The sequence below is a fragment of the Leucopleurus acutus genome (assembly GCF_964270905.1).
Source record: "Leucopleurus acutus genome assembly, chromosome: 3".
Lineage (NCBI taxonomy): Eukaryota > Metazoa > Chordata > Mammalia > Artiodactyla > Delphinidae > Leucopleurus > Leucopleurus acutus.
The window spans coordinates 64,347,601-64,361,957 of NC_139145.1; the positions used below are offsets into that span (position 1 = coordinate 64,347,601).

General features: G+C 39.1%; 1 protein-coding gene across 2 annotated transcripts in view; it reads left to right on the forward strand.

Moving 5' to 3' along the window:
* Positions 1-12,945, forward strand: part of SAR1B (secretion associated Ras related GTPase 1B) — a 30,854-nt gene extending 17,909 nt beyond the window's left edge. For both annotated transcript variants that reach the window (XM_082834978.1, XM_082834979.1), the window contains 4 exons: positions 4,773-4,838; positions 6,302-6,405; positions 7,458-7,589; positions 9,079-12,945. In XM_082834978.1, coding sequence (XP_082691104.1) covers positions 4,773-4,838; positions 6,302-6,405; positions 7,458-7,589; positions 9,079-9,195 — 419 coding nt within the window. In that variant the 3' untranslated portion in view covers positions 9,196-12,945. The remainder of the gene's footprint in view (positions 1-4,772; positions 4,839-6,301; positions 6,406-7,457; positions 7,590-9,078) is intronic.
* The last annotated feature ends 1,412 nt before the right edge of the window (positions 12,946-14,357 follow it).

Consider the following 14,357-nt stretch of genomic DNA (forward strand, 5'->3'; position numbering starts at 1 on the left):
TCAAAACTACAGTGAGGTATCACCTCACACCAGTTAGAACGGGCATCACCAGAAAATCTACAAACAACAAATGCTGGAGAGGGTGTGGAGAAAAGGGAACCTTCTTGCACTGTTGGTGGGAATGTAAATTGATACAGCCACTATGGAGAACAGTATGGAGGTTCCTTAAAAAACTAAAAATAGAATTAGCATATGACACAGCAGTCCCACTACTGGGCATATACCCAGAGAAAACCATAATTCAAAAAGACACCTGCACCCCAATGTTCACTGCAGCACTGCTTACAATAGCCAGTTCATGGAAGCAACCTAAATGCCCATCGACGGACGAATGGATAAAGAAGATGTGGTACATATATACAATGGAATATTACTCAGCCATAAAAGGGAACGATACTGGGTCATTTGTAGAGGCGTGGATGGATCTAGAGACTGTCATACAGAGTGAAGTAAGTCAGAAAGAGAAAAACAAATATTGTACATTAACGCATATATGTGGAACCTAGAAGAATGGTACAGATGAACCAGTTTGCAGGGCAGAAATAAAGACACAGATGTAGAGGACAAACGTATGGATACCAAGGTGGGGAAGTGGTGGCCGGGGGTCGGGGAGGTGTGATGAATTGGGAGATTGGGATTGACATGTATACACTGATGTGTATAAAATGGAAAACGAATAAGAACCTGCTGTATAAAAAAATAAATAAAATAAAATTCAAAAAAAAACAAAAAGATTCTGCCTGCCAATGCAGGGGACACAGGTTCGAGCTCTTGTCCAGGAAGATCCCACATGCTGCGTAGCAACTAAGCCCGTGAGCCACAACTACTGAACCTGCACTCTAGAGCCCGCGAGCCACAACTACTAAGCCCGCGTGCCACAATTACTGAAGCCCACGTGCCTAGAGCCTGTGCTCCGCAACAAGAGAAGCCCATGCACTGCAACGAAGAGTAGTCCCCAATCACCGCAACTAAAGAAAGCCCGCGTGCAGCAATGAAGACCCAATGCAGCCAAAAATAAAAATAAATTAATTTTTTAAAAAGAAATTTTAAAAAATAGATAACTAACAGGGAACTCTACTCAATATCCTGTAATAACCTATATGGGAAAAGAATTTGGGGACTTCCCTGGTGGTCCAGTAGCTAAGATGCCTCGCTCCCAACACAGGAGGCCTGGGTTCAATCCCTGTTCAGGGAACTAGATCCCATATGCCTGCCACAACTAAGAGTTCAAATGCCTCAGTGAAAGATTCCGCATGCCAGAACTAAAGATCCCGCACACGGCAACGAAGGTCACATGTGCCTCAACTAAGACCCAGCTCAACCAAAATAAATAAATAAATAGGAACTTCCCTAGTGGTCCAGTGGGTAAGATTCCATGTTCCCAGTGCAGGGGGCCCGGGTTCGATCCCTGGTCAGGGAACTAGATCCCACATGCCACAACTAAGAAGTCTGCATACCGCAACAAATGATCCTGCATGCCACAACTAAAGATCCCACATGTGGTAACGAAGATCCCATGTGCTGCAACTAAGACCTGGCACAGCCAAAATAAATTAATAAATAATAAATCTTTTAAATAAATAAATAAATCTTTAAAAAATCTTAAAAAAAAAAAGAATCTGTAAAAGAATGGGTATATATGTATAACTGATTCACTTTGCTGTACACCTGAAACTAACACAACATTGCAAATCAACTATACTCCAATAAAAATTTAAAAAGAAAAAGCATATATGAAAAAGGTAACATATATCTACCCTATGATCTGGCAGTTCTATTGCTAGGTATTTATCTAGGAGAAATGAAAAACATGTGTTCACCAAAATTCTCATCCAAGAATGTTTATTATACCAGTTTTATTTATCTGTAGTAGCCCCGAACTGGAAACAGCTCAGATGTCCTTCAAAAAAAGAATGGATAAACAATGGGATTCTACTCAACAAGAAAGAGGAATAAACTGCTGATACATATGACGCATATTATATTGCATGGAAGAGGCTGGTCACAAAATTTATGTACTATATGATACCATTTATATAAAATTCTAAAACAGGCAAAACAAACCTGTGGTGATAGAATTCAGATCAGTGCTTGCTTCTGGGAGTGGAGGTGTAGACTGGGAAGGGGCAAGAGGGAACTTGCTGGGATGTTAACAGTGTTCTGTATCTTAATCAAATTGGGACTTCTTTTAGAAAGCACGGAGTGTACTGGGGATTGTAACCATAGGGTAGTTTGCCAACCACATCCAAGCATTATCTTTTCCTTATGGAAAGGATCATGCTTTGAACACAAATTGTATTACTTGTTCATTCAGTTGGCAGTCTTCATACAGAATTTTTTAGCAAGATAAACTACTCTGGGGTCTCATAGTTATATTGAATAGTTAACAATTATACTGAACCTTTCATGGTAATTGTAGGGGGTCTTCTGCTTTTGGCCATGAGGGAGTAACAGAGTCTGGAATTACCATCCCACTGTAAATGACTAGAAAACTGGACAAAAATATCTACTACAACATAGCACAGGGCTATGATTCCTGAGAGAAGAAAAACAAATGCTTCTCTATTCAAGTTTTATCACAGGAGGTAATTTTCAGATCATGGTGTAGGGAGAGGAAACCCAAACAACCTAGTAGTCTTACTGAGTTGAGGAGACAGAGACCAGAATTTGGGGAGGCTGAGGTGACTAGAATTTGCTGGGCAGATTACCACAGACGAAGGAGCTCTGCAGAGAAGGAACTCCAGAAATTAAAAATATATATATATTTATTTAGGCTGCGCCGGGTGTTAGTTGTGGCATGCGAACTCTTAGTTGTGGCATGCATTCGGGATCTAGTTCCCTGACCAGGGATCAAACATGGGCCCCCTGCAGTAGAAGCATGGAGTCTTAACCACTGGACCACCAGGTAAATCCCAGAACTCCAGATATTTTCATGGCTGATTACCAATCTGTGCATACATAGAGTGAAATACACATGGCCAGTCAAAGAATAATTTCTGGAAGAACAGTTATAGTGGAGTTGTTAGCCAAATAATTCCCAGAGCTCACATGGGGCCGGGAATCCAAGTTCGCACCAGCCAAAAAGGAGAGACATTGTTGAATACTCCAAAGGATCATATCTTAGTAATGGGGCTAAAGTAGCTCCAAAGTAAAGGCTACTTAGGTCTGCCCTACAAAACTTAAAAACCGATCTGCAGGGCTTCCCTGGAGGCGCAGTGGTTGGGAGTCCGCCTGTCGATGCAGGGGACACGGGTTCGTGCCCCGGTCCAGGAGGATCCCGCATGCCGCGGAGCAACTAAGCCCGTGAGTGCGCCACAACTACTGAAGCCCGTGTGCCTAGAGCCCGTGCTCCGCGACAAGAGAAGTCACCGCAATGAGAAGCCTGCGCACTGCAAGGAAGAGTAGCCCCTGCTCGCCACAACTAGAGAAAGCCTGCGCGCAGCAGGGAGGAACCAGTGCAGCCAAAAATAAATTAATTAATTTTTTAAAAATGCAACATTCAATAAATTATTAGACATGCAAAGAAGCAGGAAAGTATGATCCATGACCAGGAGAAAAATTAATCAGTAAAAACAGATTGTAACAAAGATGATGGCAGAAGTAAAAAAGATGATGGAATTAGCAAATAAGGACATTGAAATAGCTGTTATGAATATGCTTAAGGATTTAAGGGAGGGCTTCCCTGGTGGCGCAGTGGTTGGGAGTCCGCCTGCCGATGCACGGAACACGGGTTCGTGCCCCGGTCCGGGAAGATCCCACATGCCGCAGAGCGGCTGGGCCCCGTGAGCCATGGCCCCTGAGCCTGCGCGCCCGGAGCCTGTGCTCCGTGGCGGGAGAGGCCACGGCAGTGAGAGGCCCACATACTGCAAAAAAAAAAAAGGATTTAAGGGGAACATGAACATAATGAGGAGAGAAATGGAAGATATAAGACAGAACCAAATGGAACTTATAGAAAAGAAAAATAAAATATCTGAAATGAAATTTTCACTAGATAGGATTAATAGCAATTTTTTTTGTGGGGTGGAGGGTGTCCCACACTGCACGGCATGTGGAATCTTAGTTCCCCGACCAGGGGTTGAACCCGCACCCCTGCAGTGGAACACAGATCTTAACCACTGGACCACCAAGGAAGTCCCAAGGATTAATAGCAAATTAGTGCCAATACTGCAGCAGGAAAGACCAGTGAACTTAAGTCAATGCAATAGAAACTAAAAGAAACAGAGAGAAAAACGACTGAAAAAAAAAATCAACGGAGCCTCAGTGACTTGTGGGACAATATTAAGTAGTCTAGCAAACCTATCATTGAAGTCCCAGAAGGGGAAGGAAGGGAGCAGAAAAAATATTTGAAGAAATAATAGCCAAATTTTTTATTATAATTGTGTTTGTCATTAAAGACTGTCACCTGCGAAATATGACAGCCATGAGAGAATACTGTTATTTCACCTTTATCGTTTAAGATGAATTACAGGAAAAATTATTAGGTTGGAGCAGTCACTTGAATTCACAGTAAATAATTGTCAATTTCAGCAGGATAGAGAAGGAAAAATAAGTAAGTGTTGGATTTGTGGTGGGTAGTGAATACTAGAAATGAATATTACCATTTACGTGCATTATATTGGCAATATGAAAGGGCATATAGTAGTTACAACAGAGAATTGCTTTTTGAGTTGACCTTATTTGCAATTAAAGTAAATCAAACTTTAAGTGGCAATATATACCAGGAATGGATGTCTAATCTTCATGTTGTTAAAATATTTTGTATTATTATTTAGCGTCAGAAGAACTAACCATTGCTGGCATGACATTTACAACTTTTGATCTGGGTGGACATGTTCAAGGTGAGATTCTATTGCTTTGTTTTATTTAATAAAAATGTGACCATTATGTTCCAGTGCATGAAACCTCATTCTATTCAAAGAAAGCCAGAGTAGACTTAAAATTTAGGAGTTATTACCCCTAGATAAACGCTTTAAATGCAAAGGATGATTTTCATGGTACTCCAATTTAAGTCTGAATTGCTTTTGGTGGTAAAGCATATGAGTAAAATTTAGCCTCCATTCTTTCCCTGCTCCAGTCCACCTTTCGCTTACTGTCGTAATCATGTTATGAATATGTTATTGCTCTGTATGAAAAACCTTCAGTGGCTAACTCATTACCTATAAAATAAAGGCCAAACTCACTGACCTGGCACTCAGGATCTCTGTGATCTGATCGCACTTTACTTTTTGAGTCTTTATTTCCCACTATACCCTTTCCCATTCTCTTTACTCCAACCAAACCAAACCATCTTGGTGTTCTCCCACCTCTGTGCTTATGCCATCCCCATCTGCACATAGGTAACCCACCTTCAGGGCCCAGTGTAAGTCCCGCTGCCTCCCCTGAGAAGCCACTCCCAGCTGGGAGTGCTCTCAGCTATACTTACGTAGCAATTAGTGCGTTTGTATACATATCTGCAAGTGTGCAACGACTGTCTTATTTCCTCTACTAAACTTAATGGGACTGAAATCCTAGTTATTTTTTAATATCCCCAAAAGGACTTAGCAGTATCCACCACATGGTAATTCATAAATAATGAATATTACAAAGCCTGTGGCTAGTGAAAGCACATTTGAGACATATATCAATTGTTTAAAATATACATAAACTAATTCCTGGAATATAATCATTAGATTTAGAACCTAATGGAGTTTGAGACTTCATTTCTATATTATTTTAAGGTATATTATAAAACTGAAGTCAGAATATAAAGTTACCTTCCCCTAGGGTACCCCCAAAACTGTTTTCCCCTCTAAAAGAGAATGTCATGGCAAAAATTACCCTAATGGTTTCATAAACTTTAATTTCTGTTATGAGTAGAACAGTTTATTATTTTAACTTAACAAGTCTGTACCCGATACTAATTTCCTTCTGTCACTGACTCCAGATTTATCACTGGCAAAAAACTGATAAACTAGGAATGTCAAAAAAATGAATACTGCATATAAGAAATAGTAGTGGTCCCTCCAATGAACTTAATGTGCATCCTTGTCCATTAGTAGCAAATATTAATTCTTCTTCTAACATAGGAAAATTGGGGCAGAGTGAAGTATTTGACTTGCCTACAATCAAGGAAAACCTGTTATTTCTTCTTTGGTCACCTGGAAAGATTTTGGCAATATTGGGTGAAAGATTGACTTGAGTATATAATGAAGTAGCAGCAGCTCAGGGATAATTACACTTGATATCTTGTTGGACTCTTCCCGCAAACTATCTGCTAGGTTTGACCAGCAAATAAAATATAACTCCTGATTGTTTTTATTAGCTCGAAGAGTGTGGAAAAACTACCTGCCTGCTATCAATGGCATTGTATTTCTGGTGGATTGTGCAGACCATGAAAGGCTGTTAGAATCAAAAGAAGAGCTTGATGTAAGTTAAATAATTAAAACTAAACATAGTTGAATCACTCTGGTAAGCCTGAGGAAATAGGCTGGATATGTAGGTATCAGAGTGTGGCTTTTTTTGCAGCCTCTGATGTAACTCCTGACAATTTGTGGAGTTCTGAGATTATTCTACTTAGAATGTAGAGGGAGTAGCTTGGAGTAATTGTAGCTATTGAGGAGGTACTAATGCAGGCTTCCTTCCTGAAGGCTTGGGCTCACTCTGTGCAGAGTGTGCCCTTGTAGTATATTTCATGTCTGCTACATTCCTGTAGCGGCTTGATCTGAAGCCCCTGGTCCTCCTAGGATGCTGGTTTCTTCAGGAGTTAGCCAGAACCTGGAAATGGCATAACATGCTATCTTTGTCACCGCTCCCAGGAGTGATCAGGGCCATGTGTAGCCACCTCCTCTCCCGTCTCCCGGGTCACATGCTTCATAAAGGGGCTCAGAAGCAGTAGGCAAGGTCAGTGCTAGATCTGGGTCCACAGAGAAAGCAGGTCCATGATTTGATGGAAGGTTGACCTGGCCATGCCTCTGCCTAGAGCAAGCAAACAAGTACTTATTCATGTGGAAAAGTCCAGATAGTCTCTGGTCTTGGAACAGGGTCAGGGAATTCCTGAGTTCCTACTTTGTGCCCGCCACTGTGCATATTACCTCATTTAATTCTCAAATTAACTCCATAAGGTAGGGGGTACTATTGCAAATTCTCTTTGAACTTCAATGAGCCTTATTTGTGTAAGATCTCACAACTCAAAAGCAGCAGAACTAGAAATGAAACCAGGTCTGCATGCTTCAAAGTGTTGGGTCTATTCACAGAGTGAGCATTTACAGAAGGAGACTTAGGGAGGCAGAAGAATTGAGCTTTGGGTTTGTTGAGCTCACTTTAAAATGTAGGGAGAGTTTGCCAAAGAAAGTTAGCCAAACTGACGGGTATGATAGAGAATGAGTCCTTGATGCCCATTTGGTAGCTTGTCACAATGAACCTTTAGATGGTTTCATATCAACATCTTGTCGTTCATTTTGTTTTGTTTTGTTTTTCAGTCACTAATGACAGATGAAACTGTTGCTAATGTGCCTATACTGATTCTTGGAAATAAGATTGACAGACCTGAAGCCATCAGTGAAGAGAGGTTGCGAGAGATGTTTGGTTTATATGGCCAGACAACAGGAAAGGTAAAAAAAAAAAAAAAAAAAAAAAAAATTTGACAAGTGTGAATATTTCATTCAGTAGTACAAATATCTTTTTATTTTATTTTTTTTTAATCTTCTGAAATAGTGTGTTCCCACACTACCCCTAACAGTAATCATTCTTATCGGTTTAATTGGTACAGTCTGGCTTTTTTTTTTTTAAATTGGGGTATAGTTGACATACAACATTATACTAGTTTCAGGTGTATAACCAGATGTCTTTAAATTATTATTGTCCTACCTCATAAGCCCATTTTCATTTTTTTTTCTTAAAAACTGTCATTTATACATTTGGGTCTTTTTTTAATGTCCTCATTTATTTTCTTTCTACCACTGAATGAAATGAAACCTTTTCTTGGTGATATCAAAAATGTCAAAGCCTACGGGCTTCCCTGGTGGCGCAGTGGTTGAGAGTCCGCCTGCCGATGCAGGGGACACGGGTTCGTGCCCCGGTCCGGGAAGATCCCACATGCCGCGGAGCGGCTGGGCCCGTGAGCCATGGCCGCTGAGCCTGCGCGTCTGGAGCCTGCGCTCCGCAACGGGAGAGGCCACGACAGTGAGAGGCCCACGTACCGCAAAAAAAAAAGTCAAAGCCTATGCTTATGAGAAACTGAATGAAAGCTTTCAAAGTTTTATTTGTCATAATTTTTCAGAATTAGCCACTAAATAATATACTTGAATGTTTAAGCATACCAGTAGTGTATTTAGGCCTTCAGTTCAGTGTTTAAGAGTTCACCACACAGATAAAAATAAAATGTAAACTTGGCCATAGCAGTGTTGGGGTTTTCTGAACATATGATTTATAATAAGCTTTAAGACACATTATTTTTGCATTCATTTTTACTGGCATTTGTTTTGGGGAAGCACCTTAGTATTAAAAAAATCCCAGAGTAGAGAAATATTGCAGCCTATGGAAGGAGACTCTTATGTTAGATATGGTAGACTTTGGTCTATTTTCTGTTTCTTCTTTTTAATAACTGCACACTAATTTTTTTTTTTTTTTTTGCCATGCTGCATTGCATGTGGGATCCTAGTTCCCCAACCAGGGGTCGAACTGGTGCCCCCCACATTGGGAGCTCAGAGTCTTACCCACTGGACTGCCAGGGAAGTCCCTGCTCCACATTAATTTTAAGAAATGCCTTGTTTAGTCATAAACCTACTCAGAGAATGTTTGTTTTTAATATAAGTGAAGCCAGTTGTCCCAGGTAACTTGAATTTTTTCTAAGTCACAGATTATTTTCATTCTTGTGTGCCTCACAAGCTCACCTCTGTCCCACTGAGCAGACATCCTGTCCTCCAGTAGAGTGAGAGGAGACGTCCTGTGTGTTTAGGGGAGGGTACTTGGATGCCAAACAGCCGTGGCTTTATCACAGTCACCCTTTGTTCTAAGATGTACGAGCTGCAGTTCTCCTGGGGAGTGGAGCTTTTATTTCATTAAGGGGTCATTCAACATAATGTCTATCTTCTCTTCTAGGGCAGTGTATCTCTGAAAGAACTGAATGCCCGGCCCTTAGAAGTTTTTATGTGTAGTGTGCTCAAAAGACAAGGTTATGGAGAAGGCTTCCGCTGGATGGCTCAGTACATTGATTAACACCAGCCCGCATCGGTTCAGGGTCTCACCATTCAGGCCTACTCAGAGATTTGATCACTCGACATGCATAACTTGAATTCAATAGACTTTTGTTGGTTAGAAAACAGATGTTTTTTAGATTATTAATATCTTATCAACCTAATTTGAGTGAGAATTAAAGACTGATTCAAGTAAGCTGAATATCACAATGTAGCTTTCTAATTCCATAAAAATAATTAGAATTTAGTTTATAATCTGACATTACCCCCAGCACCATTTTTAAAGAGCAACTTTCCAGACTACCTTTGAAGCACTTTTTAACAATATGAAACTACAAATGTAAACCATATTTAAAAGTTCATCATGTTAAACTTTTTATGTACTTTTTTGGAACTAGTTTTTTAATTTTAGATTATGTGTCCACCTGTCTTAAGTGAACAGTTAATAATTAGCTTATTGATGACTGCATGATGCCTTACAGTTTTCATTATTTTTTCTTATGCAAACGTCATGCAATAAAGCAAACCCTAATGTTTGGCATCCTTATTGGGCAAATGTTTTGTTTTAATGTGTCTTATCTGGCTAGTATGCTCTGAAATTTTGTATGTTTACTATTATCTATATGAGGGGGTTACTGGGAAAGGAGACTGCTTCAGAATATTTAGAATAATGCTTAAGTTCCTAGAGGCTTTTGCATTTTCCAGGAGACAAGTTGTGTTTGGTTGTACCTTATACCACATTTATCTCTGAATCATGTGTATTTTTATCTGTAACACTACCATTACCAATGCTGATGGGGTCCATGTCCTAGTCCCTGTGGGATCGGCCTTCTGCAGAAAAGCACATCTTCTGGTACAACCCAAGGTTAATTTTTGGTTTGACAGGCCCATTCCAGTTGTCTCATTCTGAAGTGCTCCATCTTACTGGTTTGGTATTCTGTGCCTCTTCACCAAAAGTAGTGACAGGCACCAGTCTCCCCACATTTAGAGGTACTCCCCAGTCTCTTTATACTTAATGGTACTCTCTAGGGCAAACAACAAGTAGGGTCTTGTGCACAGTCTCATCGTGGAGGCGTGCATCTGAGGAAAAAGAGCCTATTCTCCTTCATTTGTCACTGAGATATTTGGGGATTTTGCTCCTGTCCTTCAGCTCTTTTGCATTTTTGGCGTATTTTATTTCTTGGTGGAAAGAAAATGAATCCATGTATTTAATTTTCTTTTTTTTTATTCTCAGCTAGCTCCCTTTATAGCACAAAAGGCTTTTGTTTTTAGATACAATTCTTGCCATGCGATAGTGTCTGCAAACCTCATTGACAGGCTTTCTAGTAAGATTTTAGTTAGCTTTTTAAAGCATTTTAATTTCCTAAGAAATTGAGTTCTTTTTTTCCATATGTCAGAGATTCCCATAATTCGCTGAAAGACAAGTGCCAAATATTTATTTTTAAAGACTGTCAAGCTTAAGGTTTCCTCTCTTGGTCATAAACCAAGGTTTCATAGTACATTTAACCAATTCCATTGAGAATAGATTGCTCCAATTCCATCAAGAGTAATTTTAATATCAGAATCAGTGTTTTTCTCTAGCTGTTGTCCAAATCAGAGTTACTGTAGTCCTTTCTGTCATCAATAATGTAATATATGAAGCAAATAAGGATTGAAGGATATGCCTGGAAGGAATTACCAGTTGGCTAAACCAACAAGGTCATTTCACCATGACATTTGGTTTTAGGAATTCACCTATTCTATTTCACTTTCAGTTTCCTTCTAAATGAAAATAGAAAGCTTTCTCCCTGCCTAGAAACATCAGTAGCACCATGGGAAAAGTAGCAAATGACATTTCAGCCTCTTGGTTTATTCTGCCAGATATGTTTAAAGTACTCATTTTTAACGTCTTGACCAGACAGAACTAAGCCTTATTAAAGTAATTGCCTCTTGTTGATGGTATCTTTTCAATATTTACAGGGACATGCCTTTCTTCAAGTATTTCCTAGTATCTATTGTGATAATTGAGAAGTTAATTATTTGTGTTATAAATTGGTATAAAGGAAAAAGCTTAGTGGTTTCTCTAGAGGGGATTTGCTTTCTGGTACAAAATATATTGTTCCAGAGCTCTCATTCTAGGTCTGTCACTGGGATCAAAGGAACAAAGTCACTTTGTGGACCACACTAAACTGTGGATATTTTCCCAATGATGTAAGAGTCTTATGGCCTGAACCTCTGGAAATGAAGCTGCACTTTCCTGCCAGCTCCAAGGAGATGGGCCTCAGAGTTCCCCAGCCATTGGGCATACCATCTAGTTCTGAGAGCTCCTCAGAGCATATACACTAAGTCACTGCTTCCTTCAGGAGAAGCAAGTTAAGAGAATGCCAAGAAGCAGTAAAAGCACATGGGGAAAACATATACTCTGTATGTGCCTGTGCAAGTGTGCACATTTGCGGAGTAGTTTTTGGGTAAATGGTAGTATTGGGGACATAGGTTAATTTTGTTCCTCCCACTGTTGAGTGTGAAAATGTAATTAACACTGTTGTATACAAGTTAAGATTGGATTCCATATAAATCAGGAAGTGTTCAAAAGATGTTTTAAAATCTTAAGTCCAAAACTAAAAATAGAGGGTCTCAGCTGGCTTTTGTATTTTTAAAGAAGAGCTTCTCAACCTCAACACCTGTTTCAGTGACTGCTGTTAATTATACTTTTGTGTAACTGTTTAAATTGATGGATTCCAGTTTATCTTGGTGAATTTTTAGATTGAAGATTATAGCATTTTTAAAAATTGGGGCACAGATATTTCCTAAAGCATATGAAAAAATATTCTTCACCATTGGCTTAGTTGACCCAGTATCTTTGAGTGCCAAAGAAGTATGAATTCAGATACTGCTTGCATAGATCTAAATTTCAGTTTTGTGTGCCTGTGTACATATACAAATTTACTGTGGTTTACAATGTATACACAGAACATTTCTTTTCTTTAGTTTTCAACTGGCTCACACTTCTGTGTAGTGCTTTCCAGCATGTAAGTTACTTGTAAATCATTAAAATAGAGTAATATTTGATAACAGTGTTTCTTGCCTTCTGCAAAATGATTTAATTAACCCAGCATTTTCACAAGTTCCATCATTAAAAACAGAATACCTCTAGTTGACATGATTTGAGAGTTTCAGGAGACAGGTTTACATTTTCTGAAACTGTACTTGGTATGTGGCTCAACGTAGCATTTCAGTCTTAGTCACTTACAGGACTGAAGTTTGCAAGACTTCTATTGCCAAATAAATTTTGACCAGAGTACACTGAAAATAGCTAATATAAAAGGAAGTCTCTCAGAAAATCTTGCGTTGATTTTATTTAGAGTATATGGTTTGGATTTTTTTTTTTTCTGGCCGTGCCATGCAGCATGCGGGATCTTAGTTCCCCGACCAGGGATCGCCGTGTCCCCTGCATTGGAATCGTGGAGACTACCAGGGAAGTCCCTGTTTGAATCATTTTAAACGTATGTAAAAGTTGGTGAAGCTTCAAAAAGTCTCCAAGAGAGCATGAAAAAAGTAGAGATTAGCAAATATAAACTTCTGGATGCAAAATTAATAGGGAATTAAAGATTTTCTATAAACATTAAAATTTTTTTTTGTAATAAATAGTTGAGAGTTCAGAAAACAGTATATCTTCAATTAAGGACTAAATTCTCAAAGCTCCATATTTATGTTTCTGGTCATTTCCATCATTGTCCTTTTGAAATGCAAATTAGTGCTTTTTAACCAAAAAAAAAAAAAGAAAGAGAACAAGCTCTTAAAAATATAGGGACTGTGCCTCTGTGTAAAGTGATTGGAATTTTGTTAAAACCATGTTTCTACTCTTGAACCCTGGAACCATTACCCCTCACATACCCCAGCCCACACCTGGATAAAAAGATCCCTGAGTATAAAGGGAGTCTACAGAGTCTGTTGAAGATGCAATTTTGAACTAATTTTTGTCCTCATGATTTGGAACATTAAGTAGCTAATATATTTAGTACCTCTGATTGATTGTTCTGGGCTTTGACCACACTTTTAAACAGAGTCCAAAGTAATCACAGTAAAGCAAATTTATCCAAAGTAAACTTTGTTTCAGGAGTGCCCCCACCCCAAATAGATTTTAGGACAGAAATGGGAAAGGCTTTTGAGTGATTTCATGCAGAATTATTTTCTGTGGAAAAGCCACACTAGAGTGGATGAATTCTTCAGCATGTATTTTAAATGAAGCGGGGGAATTAGATTTAATTTTAGTTTTAAATATTTGAGGGTCGAGGGAGGTGACAGTTCTACAGTTTTTGACATACAAGCTGTCCTTGAAATTGTTTTCATTATCAAGTATGAAGATTCACATCAGAATGGCCAACTTCACATGGGTTTCTGGATTCCCTGGTGCTGCTCCTAACCTGAACTCACAATCAGTTGCCATACTGAGGCAAGAGCACTCAGTGAATGCTAGTGAATGTAGTGAATGTAGCCACATAACTTTAAAAGTGATCGAAGTGTTTTCCGTGATGAGGCCTTCAGTATTTGACTGAATGCAGAGTATGTTGAAGTGGTAAGTCGGTGATAAGTTTTCCATCACTAACCTTGTTTGCACTTTTGTACACCACTGCTTGCACTAGCATGTTAGTGTGAATTTTAACAATTGTTTTACAGTGTATACAGATTGTTAAGCATTAATTTATATAAAGATGTTTGTTTACCTTTATATATTTTACAAAGAACAGCTATAATAGTTGGTTAAATGTCCTTGAATTGTGTTTGTTTGTTATTTTGATTATGTTCTATTGTCTTTTCACCCCCTATGAATTTGAGTGTCAGGAATAGAAAAATAAAATGATTACCTGGTCTTTGAAACACTCTGGTGTCAAGTCCCATTTTTACCATCCAATTGTAATTTTCATTGTGCTTACTAGAAATTTCTTGGACTTCGAAATTATTAAGATTATAGAACGTACCCTTTGTGCAAGGATTCCAAGGAACCTTTGCTTAAATTAAGTACCGAGGCCTAATTTGCCTTCTAAGACTGAAAACAACTCATGGGCACACCGTAGTAGGACTTACACAATGCCAAGTCCATTGAAATGTGAAAAATAAGGCAGCTGGTTGGTTTTATCTACATCAAGGTTCTCTAGCTTTAGTATGCATCAGAATCTCCTGTGTGTGTGTCCGGGGGCGGGGGGG